The following is a 19,204-nucleotide window of genomic DNA, read 5'->3' as shown; positions in this document are numbered from 1 at the left end:
GCCAAACTAAGATGTATTTTTCACTCTGTTTCTATTAACTTTTGTTTTTCACTTCTCCTCAGGCCACAGATACATGCTGCTTATTATACTGCATGCCAAACACTAATTCTAAGTAATATTCCCTGCAGTATTATTTAGCTCAAGAATCTCCTGAATTCCTAGCTTGAAACAATCTAACCCTGAATCACAAAAGATTCTTTATTTTTCAGAGATTTGTCATTATTAATCAAATATTTCCCTCCCTTCTTAGAGCAAGGTGTATTACTTTACAGCAGTAATACATTTCTTCTGGATGGTAACCTCTGCCCTAGTAGTCAATCAAAACCATTTTGCTTAAAATAACACCAATATTTGATAAATGTGAGAAAAACTATTGTTTGCAACAACTCATCCATTGGATACTCACCACAGCAATGACAGGAATAAGCACACCCAGGTTTCCTGCACTACTGGAGGCCTGGACAAGAAAAAGGAAATTATCAAAACATCTACAAAAGTATTTCTAAAGTATTTGCTATAAGACATATTTCAAGCAACAAACATTACAATTACAAATCTGTATCTTGCAAAGAGATGTGCACAAGGTGGTCAAGAGAGCACCCATGAAATCCACATGACTGAAAACACCCTGGAATCTTTTAACAAAGCTTTTCAAGTTTTCCTCATAGACATATTGAAGGGATTTTCTCTCCTGTCAGCACACAGTGTGCAAATATTCAATAACTTCTAGAAAAATGTTCACATTAAAATGGTGGCCACAAACAAGTATCAAATGTTTACCAGAAGTTTCATTTTACTACAAAAATGATGCAAAAAATAACAAGCCTGCAACAAGACAGGATTTTCAGGAATTTATTTAAGCAGGAGGAGAGCTCTTTCCATTGAAATATCAGAAGCATAAGGAAAATACACATTTCCTTCCACTTTTCAGAACTTTTTTAATTGCAGCTATACAAATGTGTTTGCTCTTGGCCAAGTAGAATATTTAAGAACTGAAAACATTCACTGAGCATAGCACAGAATTTCCCACCTTCTCTGATCAAGCAACAGTGATGGCACTGACACCACACTGAGACATCCCTCTAAAATCTTTCCCAACCTCCCATATTCCTCCACACTGGATTTGGGAAAGTGGGAATGCTCCAGCTCTCTCCTTACAAGAGAGACACTGCTGGCCCCACACAGATGAGGCAGGGAAGATGTGCTAACAGCTTTGCATGAAGTGGAATTAACCAAAAGGAAACAATTTTAAATAGCAAAAACAAAGAAGGAAATATGAGAGCAATAGAGAAACAAAGCCAAATAGCCTTCAGATGAAACAATAATGGCCCAACCCAACAAAAACAAATTTCAGTTATCTTTCCTGGAGAGTCAAGATAAAGTAAAACAAAAGACGAGTCTTAAATATTTTTGAAAGGAATAAAATAATAGCACAGAAGACACTCTAAGGGGTAGGGACAACTGAAAAAAGTCACCATGTTTTTTTGTTAACTTCAGGACAATCCAATGCATGTGACTCACTGCTTCATAGTCAGAGCAGAGATACAAACTAACTGCAATAGCCAGAAGCCAGCAGAACTACACAGTTTCTGTAGAAAACCCACTTTTCTAGTAGCATTTTTTGTTTAAAGAAATGAAGTATCACCCTCTTTATGATAACACATGGCACTGAGGGTGAAGAAGATGAATGACTTCCATTCCTGGCCATACTCAGCACATCCATGTCAACTGTCAGCAATAGCAAAACAAAAATAAGGTATTTTTAATTCTCCTCACAGAAATGACTTTTGAATTGTTGAAAATAGAACAAATAAGTCACTGAACATTTTAATGGTTACCAAGCAAATTTTTGTGTGCTGAGAAGAAGAGACATAGGCAAACTAACAGAAAAACTTGCTTTTGTTTGGAAAGCACAGTATGTGCAGTGTTTTTGCCCTCTTTATCTCTTCTTGAAAATAAAGTCTTCAGAATACCTTCCATAATTCTGCACTGAGTGGAATGTTCTAGTGAGAACTGCTCACAGGATCTTAACATTAAAGAAACACTGCCTCCTAGCTCAATCTATCTGAAATCTGTCATTTCTCCATTTGCAAAACTGCACAGTTTTCAGTCAGTGCAGCAGTTTGTCTCCCACACTGATTCCAGAGCATCTCATGTTTCCCTTTGCAGCTCTGCTTCTCACACTCCAGGCAGTCCCAGCTGAACTGCAGCTATCCCCTGTTTTGTCTGGGACACTCCACATGGATCAGTCAGGTGTCCTAGACCTGCAGTCACACTCCATGACCAGAACACACTCTCAGCTTAGCACAGCGTGGGCTTTCCGTGCGTTTAGCAGTGCCACGCACACAAAGCACAGCTGCACAAAATTACAAACCAGTGCAGAGCTGACCTTCAGTGCTGGTCCTTTTTCACTTGCTCTCTCACTAGCTCTCTTTCCTTCCAGCCCAAGCTGAACAAACAGCTCCAGCAAGTTCATCAGCAGCTCATCCACGAGGTGCTCCACCTGGATGTTGGCAGCGATGTTGGCCAAGGCATTAATGACTGCCAAGGAGCAATGCCTGAGGAGAAAGAACAGTTAAGAACAAGCAATTCCTCAGGTTTTATATTTTCAGTGCTTTCTTCATATTACTGATAGTAACTCTTGTAATTAGGCTACTGATATATTTTCACACACTTTTTTCTTGCTGTTTTTATGAGCAGCACATCACTTTACTGACAATGGAAATGCAATTGGTATTTAAGTGAAAAACCATTTTTAAGTTGTATCTTGGGAAGATGTTCCATTATGATGCTGTCATGGCCACAAGGAAAGTATCTCCCTGTAGCAGACAAAAAGCAGCCAAGGACAGTGTTTCCGTTTTGGGAAAGCTCTTGAGCAGAAGAATCAGAACTCCTATCAGCTGTTGAATGTGTGATTGCATAGTCAAAGTATGTACTGACAAGAACAGCCCACCCAGCTACTCCCATTCTGCATTAAAAGGTCTCCAGCCTACCCCAACGACCAACAAAGCCAGTGATAATCTTTACTTCTAGTGGGGACAACAATGCATCACTTACATACCAAGAATTAAATTGTTAATGGTTTGACTTAATCCCTAACAAGTACTGGGACCACATTAAAACAAAACAAACCACTCTCTCAGCTTTTCTGGGCTAAGAGATTTAGTAATTAACTACTACAATTTAGTAGTTAATTACTGATTAACTACTACAATTTAGTAGTTAATTACTGTAATTACAGGTAAGATAAGTCATCAATGTCAATTATCTTTCACAAACTCTGACTCCTTAGAGGTAAAAATAATCAGTGCTACCTGTAGTGAAAAGCATTTTCAGGAATCTCCGATTTTGAAGTGCTATTATTTTAAAATTAACGTCTTTCTATTTCACATCAAAGAACAGTACCATTCACAACCTTGTAATAAAACTTGATAGTGGGAAAAAGTGAAAAACCCCAAAGCAGCACAAAAGGTATTTTACATAGTTTTCACACATTTAAGAGACACAGCTAAGTGTTACCTGTATCCATGGTCCTTAGAGTCTTTTGTGGCAGAGTAAACAACTGAGCTTGCTTTAACACTGATTTGCTGAAATAGATTCCACACCTCACCATAAATGTATTGCTGCAAAAAACCAAAAACAAATCCCTAAGTAAAACTTATTGAATACAATCTCTCTAAAGAACAGCCATGTAAAATACTCTAGGTATTACCAAGTTCTTCAGATAGGTGTGCAGCCACAGCCTGAGCAATGGTTACAGTTTCCATGAAGCAAACAGTACAAGTGTTTTGTGAATGTTTTTAATTGATCACATTTTAGAAAACTCATTGTTTTTTTAAATTCTGCCTTTCTAGTCAAAACAATTTTTTCAGGCTTCTGAGTTCTGACAATTAATTGCTTGTTCCGAGGCACAAATAACATTTGGAAAAAGTCAGTTTGTCTTTGTATGACTGAAGAAGACAATCTTCCATATTTTTAAATGTATGAACCTACAAGACTTTGAAAGTTAATTACTGATACAAAAAGAAAATACTCTCCACTTATTTGTGACAGGCCAAGTTAAAAAACTTAGTAACTTTTGGAAACATTGAGCTCGGTGGGCTTTTTTTAAAGACTTCTTTTCCAAGGGGATTCATCTTCTTTACAGGGACAACACTTCATACATTATCACAGCTTTTGTTTTCTGATATCACAAAGACTGTACGAGTGTCTACGTGTAGTGAAGAAAAGACAAGCCTTAAAAACCTTCTGCAAATGCACTTTCTAAAATGCATTTCCATTTAACTAAAGGAAGGGATCATGAACTGACATTCTCTTGGCCAATTCTTTCCTTACATTTCCAGTGATGACCAAACAGCCAAGCTGATCAATGATGAGTACATCAAGATGTGAAGGTGGCTGGCAAAACTTCTGCTGTAAGATCTGCAGGATGGGTTGCATAATTTTTGGGGTGTCCCTCAGTGCCACTGCAATGTGCCCTAGAGCACGAATTGTGTGGTCAGGAATCAATTGAGCTTCCCTATTAGGAAAACAAACAAAAACCCCAAAGTGAAAAATGCAACTGTTCAACAGATATCAAGACCTCAGTTACATTTCATAAAAGTAACAGTTCCTACACTAAATATAAACATCACTACCAAATTTAATACTGCCACTCTATACATGCCCAACACTGGACAATACACTTGCACATGCTGAATTTCAAAATAAAAAATAACCTCTCCCAAATTCATTATTGAAGAAATCCACACTAACCCATGAACAAACTATTCTAACAACAGTGAAAAGAGGCAAAAATGATGGGCAAAATACTAAGACAGACAGACCAGCTACTAGAGAACCTCCCCCATTAGACTTCTTGGTTGGTGAGTCTCTTAAAAGCAGAGCAAAGTGCCATTAAGTGACAAGATGTGTCTAGCCATAAAGGACAGCTGAAGATTGAAGAGAGAAAGCATCATTCAGCTGAGGACTCAAAATTGGCTAATATTCATCACAGATTTGCTGATTCAAGCAGCTAAAACTGAATCCATACCTCTCAGTATGAAAATGGGCTCAGCTCTGCAAAGACTCGGCACAGGAAGATCTTGACCCCACGCACAAGCCAATTCTAAAATAATGGTGCCAGTACTTATATATTAGAGTAAGTCTCAGATTCACTGAGTAGAGGAAAAACTGGTTTTATGACTGACAGACTTACTTATCATTCTCCTGAGAGATGTACAGACGGTTGGATAAACTGGCAAGAAAGGCCTCAACAATCACTGAATCTATAGTCAAGCCAGCTTTCAAGCACCTGGAGTAAAAATGGACAGAAAAAACATAATACATCAACAAAACATACCACTTTTAACTACTGTAAATGCATGCCATCTATATATAAGGGAAGCAGGTTTATACTGAAGAGTAAGAACTGACTGCCAAGGAACACTGCAGATACCTTTCAAAAAACGAGCTGAGTTTCTACTTCTGCTTTCTCCAGAAACAGGGATGGGAATATGCAATAAGGTAAATTCAGAATCCACTGCTTTGAAACTTTAATTCCTTGTCTCTAACCACTAACTGTGTCTTCCCTCTAGCTCTCTGTAGCTGTCTAAGAGGGAAGAATAATCACTGCCCACACAAGTGTGTGGCAATTCTTCTGTTACAGGAGGCTCACTCAATGTGATAACCTAAGCTGAAAACAAAAAAAACCTACTGAATATCTACAAAAACACCTACCTACTGAAAATGGTGACTAGCAGACGTGGGAAGTAAAACAGTAAGACTAAATTATTATTTTACAGTTAGGACATTAACATAATCAAGAGATGCCTGAAGGAAAATGAAGTCACGACCAAACAAAGCACAAAGACTTTGTGGCAGCATAGAGCAGAACCTTCTAAATGGGCACAGTAGTTTCCTCCCAGGGAAACAGCATGTGTTCAGCATGGTGCCAGGGAAATGGCACGTGTCCAGCATGGTGCCAGCCCCCCTCTTACCTGCAGATGTTGTCTATGGCAATGTCACGCAGCTGCTCATACATGGATGGCTGACCCTTCTTGCCAGGCATCACATTCAGAGTGGACTCTGAATGCTCATTGGTGACACTAATCTTGATGTCATTCCCACCTGCTATGAACACAGGAATACAGATTTGAACACACTTGATGAGCTATACAAACCACTACTGCATTTGACTATTCCTAAATTATTATTCCTAAATTTATCCACTTACTACTTTACTGTTTTGCTCTAGCATTACAATACTGCTTCTGCATTGGTAAGTCATTAAAATTGAACATTTTTCTTCTGGAAATCATAACTCAAAATTAAAAAACAACAAAAACCTGCCAAATGTCAGGACAGTCACGCGGCTGGAGCAGAGGATGTGTATGGGGAGTGTGAGGAACGTGACCTAGTTCACTCTGGAGAAGAAGCAGCTTTGGACAGACCCAGTGGCTGCCTCCCAAACTGCAAAGTAGGCTACAGGGCAGACAGAAACAGTCTTTGTAGGAGAATTAGACACAACAGCCACTACTTGAAACAAGGGAGGCTCCAACTGGGTATGTGATTTCTTTTCCCTCACTATGAGGATAATTATGCACTGGCTCTGGCTGCAGAGTCTCACTCAAGACAGAAGTGCTCAATGTCAGCAGAAGAGATACAGCAGTTCTACTGCTTACCCTTAGATATATTTCTACCAGAATTTCATCTGCTTCCCTTCTCCACACCTCCAAAAAAAAAAAAATTACACAATTCCATTTCCATTTCCACCTACAGCTGCTTTACCACAAAATACCAAAGAGTATGAAAAAAGACACAAAAGTTGGAAAACAATCACTCTAGAGCATAGGCTTTATTCCTTTACCTGTGTGATATTGGTTGTGATATTTGTAGAGTTTCACAAGCACTGGGGAAGGTATCACAAGAAAATCTCTCAGTGATGGATTAACAGAATGAACCACAATAGGGAACCTCTCACACAAACGACCCAGACCCTACAAAGGAAAAAAAAAAAAAAATCAAACAAAAAAACAGGACAAAACCAATAAAACATAGCTTTAGAATAACATAGCACTATTTTTATTTCTTGAAGCTTGCAACTTCAGCTTAAAACATACAAACAGAAAACAAAACCAATCCTACATAGCTTTGAGACATTAAATTTTTAGCAGAAGATTGAGACATTTTAAGCCTCTAACTGCTTTAGGTTATTCTGGTGTGTGTCATATACCACTCAAGCCTTGCTGCTCACTTCCTGGGTGTTTTCACAGGAGTTACATGAAATGAACTGCACTCCCCAAAAAATTAAGTTACTGTACAAGTTCCAACATTCAGAGGAACCTGATAACCTACAACTTATGTGGTGGAAAACACCACATTTGTAAGACTGGATAAGTGCCCAATAAGAAAACTTAAATTAGAATAACCAAGGCTTAGGCTAAAACCTCAGTGATCTGCCAGTTCCAACATTGTAACTATTTGTGAAATGGAATAAGAAGCTAAATAGCTCAGAAATTACATACTGATTAAAAAAATACTCATGAATATAATTCTTGAAGAAGTAGCTGAGCCAAGAAAATTCTAAAAGCAGTTCCTAGTTTTCACACCAGATTTCTAGTAGAACACAGTGATGGAAAGTAATAAAAATAGCAGATAGTGTTCTAGCAATCTGTGAAACTCCCCAAACTCTTATTCACTGATCCAGTGAGTAATTACAGTAATGAATGACAAATACTGTAAAGACAGACCTGCAAACAGCAAATAAGTAGTGGCAAGTGAGCAATTATGACTTTGCTTGAGGTTTTTGACTGCAGCTTCTCTGATAACTTGATGCACAGGTTTTCCGCACCTTAAATTAAAAAATCCAACAGAAAAATTATTTTTTATTTGTTATTAGGCCACACACAACCCAGTGCCCACTGGAATTTCTAAAATAATGGAGAGAATTTATAAGCTTCAATCTTGTTGTATAAGATTTAGTGCTGCTTCTGCAAAAACAGTTTTAGAAACTTAGCACCTGCACCAAACAGCTCTGCCAAACACTGTGACTGAAAGAATGACAGTAGTTAAAGCTGATTTTAAGCACACTTCACACTGAACAGAAATAAAATACTGCAATGTCCAAAGGAAAAAAAATTCTTCACGAATTCAGCAGATGTAAGATTTATACAACAAGAAAATAGAAAAAAAGTAAGAAAGAGCCTCCCAGACCTGCTAGCAATGAAGAAAATACATTTTCTTTAAAAGAACCACTGAGAAATATTTAAGACATTACAAGTAATAAATAAAACACAAACTAGTAAATAAGTATCTGCATGCAATTCAGCATTTATAACATCCCCCAGAGATAAGTAATAGAAAGTCTCTGTTTCCATTTCTATAAAGAGATGCCTAATTACCCAGCCAACTAATCTGACAACCTTTTGATGAAAGTTTTACTCTTGTATTCTAAAGTAAAAAGTATTGCCTCAAAATTTAATATTTCTCTGAGCACCATCTACCCATAAGTATTTCTACAACTTAGAACAAAACAGACACTGCACAGACCAAAGAGCATTTTTCTTACTTTGCTCATCTTTCACAGCCCACACCATGAGATCCACACAGGCAGCATTGGCCTGACAACGCAGTTTCAAAGGGCTCAGCTCATTGTGCAGTCGATCCACATCGTGGAGGATTTTCTGAAGTTCTGACTGGCTGCTGTTGAATTGCTCCAGAACAAAATCATGGATTTCCTTCACAAATGAGTTGGGAAGGTCTAAAGAAAGAAAAGGAAACAACATTATACTGGAAGGATGGAAGTCAGTGTATCAGAATAACAGCATATATAAACATCTTTGCTGCATTATAAATGACATTATTTAATCAAGTTTATGTCCTTATAGATAAACACCATAACGAAGTCCACCAGTGAACAGACAATTCAAATGCCATCTATTAATCCTTTTAATGGTAGTCAGAATATTTTTTCTACTTTCATAGCACCTTTCTAATATGTAAACATTTCAAAATACAAATTTAGTACCATAAGTAGAGTTCCCAGAAAATGGAAACCCAATGTTCAAGCACTAAATACAAAGCAGATCATATTTGTGATCCTAAACATAATGAAGGATAACTTAAAAAAAAAAATACTATACCTTTCATATAGTATAGTGTGTCTCTCAGCATTTTAAACTGAGCAAGGTAAAGAGGGTCACTGAAGGTTTTGTAATAGAGATCTGTACTAGAACCCGTCTGAAAGAGAAAAGAAGCAACCTGCTGCATTCAAAAGGAAGTATTTTCAATGATACAAGTAAATAAATCCCACTCCACTTCCACAGTGAAAAACAAGCATATAAAACAGGTACAAGAAGTAACCTCACAGCTTTTCCCCCTCTACTTTTAACAAAATAAGTATAGCCATTCAATGCATTAAACAAAATTCAGTCACTGTTTGATTTGAAGAGCACATCTGTTTCTCTAACATTGGGACTAAAAACAAATCAGAAAAAAAAAGGGGGAACTTAAAACTCTCACTTTACAGAGATGGCAAAAAGAGAGGCTGAAGCTGTCTCTATTCAGGCCAACATTTTGAACATGGCAGTGCTTGATGGGAGGCTGAGAGCAAAGCAGAGTCACTTCTGCACACATTTCAGCACACACCCCTTTCATCACAGCCTTATGCCCTGAGGAAATGAGGCAAACTCCATAAAATGTGGTGGAGGCTGTGACAACTGCACCCAGGGGAGGGGAGAACAAGTCTTTGTTCTGAAACAAGGACTCACAGACCTAAAGAACCAAATCTGCCACCTCTGAAAGTCCATGAGCTGCAACACTGACAAACCATAGAAATGGCACCTACAAGAGCAGCAGTGATTTCCAACCACAAACTGAAAACAACCAATGCATTTCATATATGTGAAAAAATACAATTTCACTGCACATGCCAGAAAGACCTTAATTTACAGTAAACCAGTTTTGGGCAACCAATGCTGTAATTTATCAGGACAACTGAACTAATGAAAGAAAATAACTTTCCTCCTACGTCAGTGAAAAACATCACCCCTCTTCATCATTCTTCCACAGTCCAAGGCTAGATTTAAACCACTGAAAGAATTGCTCAAAAGGGAAATTTGTATCATTTTACAAAGGCATACCTTACATAGGTAAAGTACTAATTTTGCAAGCAATAAGGCAAAAAAAATGAAGTAATTAAAGGAGGAAGTCATTAAAAATCATACCTCTGCAACTTCAGCTAGAACTGCATCTAAGGTCTTCAGAAGAGAATCCCCAACAATCTGCTTCACCTGTGGAGGGAAAAAAGTCAAACTAAACCAGGATGTTTCCTGTTAGTGACTAGATAGAAAGAGGGCATCATTTAATAAAATCTTGCTTATGCACAGAAAACACAAGTCACTTCACTATTAAGCCTGAAATTAAGGCAGCAACAAGAACATTTGAGCCTCTCTGCTGTTCCAGAATAGCTGATGCCAGAAGCAGACAGGGTCTGCAGCTTCTGTCACTTGCGTGAATTCCCAGCAAACCCTCCAGGAAGTCTCATACCCACAGCAAAACCCAATCTTCTATTTTAGCAACTAGGAGTATGCAGGTTACAGCAGGGACTCAAGCAGGGAAGAGTTGACATAAACTTACTTAATTTTCCAAATTCTGCATGGTTTGTATGAGAGCTTTTCAGGAATGCTATTGAAGCATGACATTAAATGCCATAAAAATAAAATTTCACAAAGCTTGAGAGACAAAGGCTGTCATTTTACTTGCAATTCTAAAAGCTTACACTTAAACTGAATCTATTTCTAGCAAATATCTAGAACACAGTGTCACTGCAATCTTCATAAGGAGCCATCACGTACCATGTTCAACTGCTGTCGGAGCATTTCCAGTGGGATGTTAAACTCTTTATTGTTAATACCATTGAAGAGAGGAGAAACTGAAAAGCTAGAGCTGATTGTGGAGAAATAATAATCAGGATCCAGTGCACTACCATCAGGAAGATATGAACCTGATCAGAAAAAAAAGGAAATACAAGTTTGAGGAGAGAAAGGATGATAACTTTTTTTCACGGAAACATTTAGCCACTACAAAAGAGTTCTTTCTAACACAGTCTTTAACTTGCCAGAGATGCATTTCAGCTCATCTACTGGTAAATTAAGACAGAAAACTATGTTACAATTGTCATTAGAAGTTTACTATCACAACAGAGAATTCATTAAAATAATTTGTGTCCACATCAGAGATACTTCTGACAAACTTTTCTACACTACTGATGTGCAACTACCTGAACACATTTGTAAATGCCTTTAGACCAGAAGCATAGAGATGCAAAGAACAGGTCAATTCAAAACAATCTTGCAAGGTTTTCCCCTGTATTAGATGAAATGATCACATGGCACAGTGTTCATCTTAGAATAGACACCAAATCACCACAGCAATTTGAAAGCAAAGAGAATCAAATTATTTTTCAGAATCAAGCACTCTATTAGGCAAACAACTTGCTCAGCAAACTGCTCTTGGGTCTGTTTCCTCTTGAGAAATTACATCTCATGCTTTTCTGAAGTGCTCAGCTGGCTGTGCTAAAGTAATATTCTTGTGATTAACAGGCTTTCAAGCAAGACTATTTATCAACAATAACAAAAAACCCCTCAGTTCTTTTTTTTTTAAACTGCCAGCCTTGGCCAGAAAAAATCCAAGGTCACCACTCATTTTCTTCAGAAGGCAAGACTATCACAAACTATATCAACAGAAGTTGACTACCTGAAATATTTGGTAGAAGTTAGTACTGAAAATAAAATCCTGATTGGAATAATCATAACTCTACCAGAGAGACAACTAAAATAATTTTTGCAAATTTTACAAAGTTGTCCACTATTCACCTACAGATTTAAGATTATTTCTGCTCTACTACAATAGTATCTCTCTAACCTGCAGCCTTTGGGGTTTGTTTATTTTTCTAAAATTCAAACTAGGAAGACCACAACATTGAAGAAGAATACATTGGCTCAACACAGTAGACAGAAGAAAAACAGGTTTGTTCCTGCTTGGCAATTTAAGAATTACCCATTAAATGACTGAGGAAGAGATGCCTCTAGAAACAGCAATGTGAAGGAAAAAGAAAAGTAACGTGGAAGAAATTAATTTAAGCCAGGGCTTGATAGAGGAGAATGGCCCAGAAACAGAGAAATCCCAAACCATTAAAAACCTGAAAGGGCCAAACAAAACCAGAGACACCAAAACAGTTTGTATCCACATAAAGGAGATTCATAAAGGAGAGTTTATTTTTCAGCCCTACTTTGACTTAGAACTCACAGATGGAACTCTACCACAACTCAGTAGTTAAGAGTTTGTGTTATTAATGAAACTTTCTCAGGTTTTGGCCTTTCATGATACAGTAACTAATGCACATTAGTGAAGATTCCAGTGTCTCCTTTAGTATTTCTTCCTTCAACAAATTACAGGGTCTTCCACAATGACCCACATCACACTCACTCCAAATGGAGCAGCTGTTTTGGATTTATACAATGTGCCACAAGCCTCAAAATTCTTGACCTCAATCAACAATGTAGTTGTCTACTGAAGCACAATATTAACTCTTGTTCCTCAAAGTTACTCAGTCTAATCTTCTGAAATCTTTTTGGCCTAGTTGAATTAAGCTCTTCAGTACAAAGCACTGCCAAGCAGGAAGGGAATCAAGAAACAAGTAAAAAATAACTGAGCCAGGAAATTACTGGTGTTAATAATTACTACTGTCTTTAAACCACAATTTAAAAGAACAAAAATCCTAGCCAGCATGTGCCACTGAATTCCTAAAAGAATTCTAAAAGGCAGAGAAAGAGGTGAAAGGTTTTTTTATTTTATATTTTCTATAAGTAGCAACAAAACCCCAAATCACAGACTGCTCCTTAAGGTAATCTACCTTCAAAGTAATGAATTGCAGCAGGTCCTCCAGGAGAGCTGGGAGGGGGTAGCCCACGTTCAGGACTAACCTGAAATATTGCACAAAAGCCCTATTTTAGAAAATATTTATAAAACATTTAAAAACCAGGGAATAGATGGTACACTTTAAAATGAAACACAGCTTCAAGCAAAACTAACTGGAACTACATATTGCTGAGTCTAACAGCTCAATTCCAGTCAAAAATAGGAAGTTAAAAAATGCCAGTTCAGGGCTTTTGATTAAAGGGAAGAGATCAGAATGATGACTCCTCTACTGTATGAAACTATGCCAGCAACAATCTGTAGTTTCAAATCACCATCTGAATCCAGTCTTCCCCCATGGCAATGAACATCCACACCTCCTGGTGAAATCAGGAAGAGCTCTTGTATCCTCTTGTGAAAACATCAGCCATTAAGTGCCAGCTTCCTGATTTTACAGATTATAATGCCTCTTAATAACACAAGGAATGGGATTTACCAAATGCTCCATGTAAAGACTTACTAGAACAGTTGCTACTTTAACTGTCACTGCTTGCTATGTAATTCAGAAACAACAAAACTATTTTGAAACTCAGTTGTAGAACCACAATAAAGATGTTTGTATTTGGTCTAACAACGTGTTAAGAGACTCTCTGCATATCCAGGCTTAAATCTTAACTCCACTGAGACCAAGAAATCATCTCAGCACTGACTCCAACACAGAGCAAGTCATACAAACCTGTGTGATGCTGGATACACTGCTAGCCTTCCTCTTCAGTGTTCCTTCCTGGCAAACAGTGAGCAGAGAACTGGGAAGAATTGATCTGAAATCATTAAAGGATCGCCGGCGAATTCCTTCGAGCTCTTCTGGAACTCTCAGGGAATGTGGGGGAATTCTAGGAAAAAGCTTTGAAAGAAGAGCCTCCTCTGAATTGCTGAAGCGACCAAAGGCTCGAGAAATTCCTATCAGGCAGGGCACTGCATACTTGCATAAATATTCTGGAAAAGAAAAACACATGTAACAGCAGATTAACAGTTGCTTAGTTGTAACTGCTTTACAACAACTGATTTGTACAAGCAGGGGAAAAAACATGAATGCATCACAAATTACTACAATTCTGCTTCCTATTTCCAGCCAGCAACAAACAGAACAGAGAAGTGCTAAGGGAACCTGAAAGACAAAACTCACTTTTCAGGATTGAACCTGATAATCAGAAAACAAACACAATAGAAGTTTAGAAAACAGAAGTTACAAATACAGTAACAATTTTATCATTACCTTTATCGTGCATTTGTGGTGTCTGGCACATTCCCAACAGGAACTGCATTACTTGTAGGACTGCATCCAAAATCTAAAGTCATCAAGACAGACATACAAAAATATGTTTTGGTAAAGAGATATCATTATCTTACACCATATCATTATAACAAAAGAAACTTGTAAGCATTAATGTAAGCACCTCTGTGAAAATTTCGTAATGTTGTGTGACTAGAAGATTACATTGCCCTCACTCAGGTCACAGAGCTTCTCTTGTAAAGTCTGCAGTAAGCTGCAAGCACTACACAACAAAACTGCAGCCCTCCCAATATCAGTATCCAAATTGGAATTCTAAAATCTGGGCTCAGCAACTGCTACCCCCAAAAGTAACTGCAGATCTATGAATATCCTTTAGGTACTTGACTATTAACACAAGCAAATTAATGCACCAGTGCATACACTAAAGCAATCAGCCCCTTGCTGACAGGGAGCAGCTGTGCTCTTCTCCAGACATTTGTAAGGATTGCAGCATTGGAGAACTGGCTAATACAACAGCACAAACTAAAACTCCACCTGCTCTCGGAGAGATGCATCCCTGTAAGCCACGTCAGATAACAACGTCACTAAGCAGAAGCTGAAGTTTTCTGCCACTGGAAGCAAACCTGCAAAGTAATGGAGTGAAAATCAGCCACTCAAACCTTGTTAGAGAGAACCAACATAGAAACAGCAATATATAATAAAGTAGGAAGACATAAGTGACTCCCATGTCAAAATGTTCTGAGACAGACTGTAGACAAAAATAGTATTACATACAAAATTTAGAAGCACTCAAACCATCATAATTTCAGCATAAATGTTTAAAGAAAAATCTGAATAATTAAAAACTTTCTCAGGCTTTCAACTAATTGGAAATAAATCTCAGTTGTAAAATACTACATAAAAGTATTCTTATCTTAATTTTAAGAGGCATTAAGGAAGCAAAAAATGAAGTGGTTTAAACAGCAACTAAGTATCAAAGCTGAAAGTAGAGCATACAAAGCTCATGTTTCACTCTCCTACTCTAACTTCAACACAATCTTCTCCAGTTTAGTAACAAAATATACTGAAGACAGAACTATTTGGAAAGTGCAATTCATCAAAAAGCAGCCAAGCAGGAAAACAGGGATCTATTCAACTTCCTTTGGCTTCTAATGAAAATCAATATTAAAGGCTGTCAAGCCAGGAGCTGAGTAAGAACATAGCAGGACTTCTCCCCTCCCCTCCCCTTGAACCATGTCCTGAACAACCTTTGCTATTTCTATTTCCTGGCTGGCATTCCATGACAAAGATCAAAAAATCCAAACATCACCTCTGCCTTTCCGTGCATTGCTTTCTTCTATCCACTGGACTTTGGGGAGACCCTTCAGGAGCCGCAGAAGGTAAGGAACCACATTATCCTTGTGCTAAAGAAGAAAATATTCTATTGAGAATGGAGAAGAAAAGCTGAAACATGTAACCTCAAGATATTTTAGAGATATGGTAAAATCCCATTAGCATACACAGAACTTGCTTCTAATGATTACTCCATAAGCGTCTTGACTATTGCAAAACTGATTTCAAAACAAGAAAATAAAAGTAACCCAATTCAGTGCCTTAAATCCAAGCCTTTCACTCCAGGCAACAGTTCATTCTCTGTAATAGCTGGAAAAAAAATTCCAGAACAGTACCTAATCCAAAACATTTTATTGACACCAAGCTCCCAAAATAATTTTAAGACAGCTAGAAATTCAGAGTGCCAGTGTCAATTCAGTATATCTGATGCATCCCTTGGCCTTATGTAAGTCACTTATCACATCCGTGTAACACTTCAGCTCCCTCACCTGCAAATCAAAGCACAGCTGCCTTATAAAAAACCCCCAAACAAATACAGAAAGAAAAAAGAACAAGATCAATAATATCCATGCAAGCTGTACCACAGCACATGGATATTAACCAGGAGGCAATTCAGATTTGATGCAAACCTTAGCAATATGAAAGAATTTAAAGGGAGGTCTAATAGCATTGGTCCTGTCTATGTTTCCCTTGCTCTACACAGGACAATACCAGGCCCAGCAGTCAAAGGGAAGAGAACCAGCTTGTGCTGGCCCTGCTGGCAGACACAGAAGGGATGCTTGTGTACAATGCAGCCTGTGTGCCCTGTCTGTCTATCCTGGCATGAAAGGGCCCATTGCAAACCTGGCCTTCAGGAGTGCATCAGAGCATCCCTGTCAGTCAGGAGCATGTGGGAAAGAACACACAATGACACATCTGGTTTGAGTAAGTCCTCCAGAATACTCTTTCCTTTCTCTGTCTAAGCCATGATGATCAGAAAACACAGCAGCAGTTTGGCTATGGCAGTGCCATGACTACTGCCTATCACACTTACCAGTATTTCCTTGCTGTCCTGACTTCATCCGTCCCTTATCTCTGATCTTTTTTATCTACTTTTATGAAGAGCAAATACCAACTTTTCATTCACTGAACAACTAAATTTTAATTAATCCAAGATCTTTGAAGGTAAATAGGTGACCTAAATGGGAAAAATACCTGAAGGTCTGATTCAATGAGGAAGATTCCTAAAGCAATAACAGCATCCCTGCGACGTTCATCCAACTGGAAAATCCCGTGGAAATCCACTGGACACATACAAAGCAGCTTTTGTACCTGAAAAACAGCAGAGGGAAAGAACAGTGGAACAAGACTGGAAACCAAATTGAAGCTTGTTTGAAGTGCACACAGGTCTCTCCATCTTCTGGAATACATTTAGCCACGTTACCCTCCTTCAGTCATCAATCTCACTGAGAACATCCACAGGCAAGGAAAGAGAGATTAATGACAGAAACCAGAAAAAGACAGAAAATTCTCAGGTAGATGTCAAACATTTTTTCTACAACATGGGTTGATTTGAAGGCTTTCTTCAACATTTCATCAAAGTGCTGAAGTATGATAAAGCCTTTGTTTCACTACTTCACTTTTAGAAGTGCAGGAAATGTGCAGCAAGCACTTTTATTGTATTTATTCAATTTCTGTAAACAAAAAATAGGTGGATAGAGCTCCAGTTACAGCTGCACCAATGCCTTCTACATACACAGCACTGAACAATTAGCTGTCACTAACCTGCATATGACTCCTGCTCAAATCCTTTCAACATAACAGATTAAGTTTTCAGAACTACTACTTTCTCACTACTTATCTATTACTTCTCCCCGTACTTAACAAACACACAATTCCAAATTTCCACGGAATTGCTAAGAAATGGGAAAACACAACAAGCATGTTGTCATTTTATAAATGTCCTTGATGTTAATAAATACTGTCTAAAAATGGCCTTCGTAATAAACAACTGTTTGACTTACAAATGTTTGAATGTCAAGTCACTTCCTATTTAGATAACTCTCTGAACATCCCACCTTGAAATTTCTAAAGTAAGAAACAACCTCCCTAGAGGATTAAAAGAATTGACTGGAGGCTCAGTGGAATTCAAAATTCTGGTCCTTCAACTCCCAGACCTCCTAATTACACAGACAATCCTCTTGCTTAACATAAGATACAGCAGAGGAAATATGAACTTTGGAAAATGACTGCTGATACATATGCTCCACGTCAGGTTATGTTTGTAATAACATGAATGAGCAAACTGAGCTAGATATGAACTGTTACTATCATTGAACTACTGTATTCTCTCAAACTGGGAAAAAAAAAATCCCTGGATATTTGTGAACCAACAGCAGGGCCACAGAAAAATTATTCACCACTGGCTGTCACACTAATGGTGCATTTCCAGAACAAGAAATAAGAAAACAAGGCTGCAACAGCTGGCCCAGAACAAGCAGTACAGTTTCCATCAGCACAGAGCAGTGCTTTTTTCAGCTGTTTAGTCACGATTACATGTGGTGCAATTTGGACACGCCGTCACTTGGTGCCCAGCCGCAGCACACCGGGCCGTCCATCCCTGCTGCGGGCAGCAGCACAGCGCCCGGCCCGGGAGCGGGGCCGCCCCTCGGGGCACTGCCCGGACAGTCCCGGGGCTCCCGCCGCAGCACAGCTTCACCTCACCCACACTGCACCCCGCTCTGACTGCGGCGCCTAGGAGGAAAGCAACCAGCCCTAATTAAGTTGAGACTAATACTCGCACAAGACCATATTCTACACACTTGGGGAACACGCAGCAAGATGCAGCTCCTTGCTCCGAGGGTGCGCTGCCGACCCGAATTTTTGGGTCAAGCTGGCGCACACGAGCATCCCTGAGGCCCAGCTGCCGCGAACGCAGGGAAGGACGAGGCTGGGGTGACAGAATCCCCTCAGAGCCCACAGACAGCTCCGTCCCGGCACAGCCGCGGCCCGCGGGCACGCTCGCTGCCCCAACCCGCTTCCCACGCGTGACAGCGCCAAGGGAGCGGCCCTTGGGGTGCGGACACCCCTCACACGGCACAAACAGTGCCCAGGAGGGGCCACGAACGGCGCCGAGCGGGCTGCTGGCGAGTCCTGGGCACACAGGGGCCACCCCTCCTGCGGCACGGCCCCCCCGCCACACGCGGCTCCCACGCGTGACAGCCCCGCACCTGCACACACAGGGCGCCCCACACGCAGCCCCCACGCGTGACGGCCGCTCCCCACAAACGCCCCTCACCTTCTCCAGAGGGGTTGGGTTCTGCACCGCCAGAGACCGCGCCAGTGACAGCACCGTGTTGAAGTAGAAGCCGCGCGCGGTGGCCGCGCTGCTCCCGCGCCCCGTAGAGCCCGTGGAGGGAGCCGCGGCGGTCCCGACCGTGGCGGCCGCCGTCCCGGCCGCCGCCGCCGTGGCCGCCGTGGCCGCAGCCGCCGCTGCCGCCGCCACCGCCGCGGCCGCCATGTTGTGCGGAACGGCTCCGGCCAGCCCGCCCCGGCCCCCCCGCGAGATCAGCGCATCCCGCGGGAGCACAGCGGACCAATCACACCACGAAGATGGCAGCGCCCTGTGCGGCTTCACTTCCGCCCTCCCTATGCTGCCATCCCTCCACATATTGCCCCCCTCCCCTCCGCAGTGGTTCCGCC

At 40.0% G+C, this 19,204-nt stretch overlaps 1 protein-coding gene across 2 annotated transcripts in view; it reads right to left on the bottom strand.

Annotated features, from left to right (window-relative positions):
- PI4KA (phosphatidylinositol 4-kinase alpha) overlaps positions 1-19,071 on the bottom strand; it is a 53,724-nt gene extending 34,653 nt beyond the window's left edge. Inside the window, exons 1-19 of one of the 2 annotated variants that reach the window (XM_079322703.1) lie at positions 18,801-19,071; positions 16,718-16,834; positions 15,501-15,594; positions 14,726-14,814; positions 14,174-14,246; positions 13,634-13,893; positions 12,896-12,965; positions 10,836-10,984; positions 10,206-10,271; positions 9,123-9,219; positions 8,549-8,740; positions 7,731-7,831; positions 6,848-6,977; positions 5,979-6,111; positions 5,198-5,293; positions 4,336-4,519; positions 3,520-3,623; positions 2,390-2,558; positions 407-457 (exon numbers count right to left, since the gene is read on the bottom strand). In XM_079322703.1, coding sequence (XP_079178829.1) covers positions 407-457; positions 2,390-2,558; positions 3,520-3,623; positions 4,336-4,519; positions 5,198-5,293; positions 5,979-6,111; positions 6,848-6,977; positions 7,731-7,831; positions 8,549-8,740; positions 9,123-9,219; positions 10,206-10,271; positions 10,836-10,984; positions 12,896-12,965; positions 13,634-13,893; positions 14,174-14,246; positions 14,726-14,814; positions 15,501-15,594; positions 16,718-16,834; positions 18,801-19,022 — 2,397 coding nt within the window. In that variant the 5' untranslated portion in view covers positions 19,023-19,071. The remainder of the gene's footprint in view (positions 1-406; positions 458-2,389; positions 2,559-3,519; positions 3,624-4,335; positions 4,520-5,197; positions 5,294-5,978; positions 6,112-6,847; positions 6,978-7,730; positions 7,832-8,548; positions 8,741-9,122; positions 9,220-10,205; positions 10,272-10,835; positions 10,985-12,895; positions 12,966-13,633; positions 13,894-14,173; positions 14,247-14,725; positions 14,815-15,500; positions 15,595-16,717; positions 16,835-18,800) is intronic. The other variant, XM_079322702.1, reaches the window with a different exon arrangement.
- Positions 19,072-19,204: the final 133 nt, after the last annotated feature.

This window comes from Erithacus rubecula (genome assembly GCF_903797595.1).
Source record: "Erithacus rubecula genome assembly, chromosome: 19".
Lineage (NCBI taxonomy): Eukaryota > Metazoa > Chordata > Aves > Passeriformes > Muscicapidae > Erithacus > Erithacus rubecula.
The sequence above is the reverse complement of the archived record's forward strand: the minus strand, read 5'-3'. Positions and strand labels throughout refer to the sequence as shown.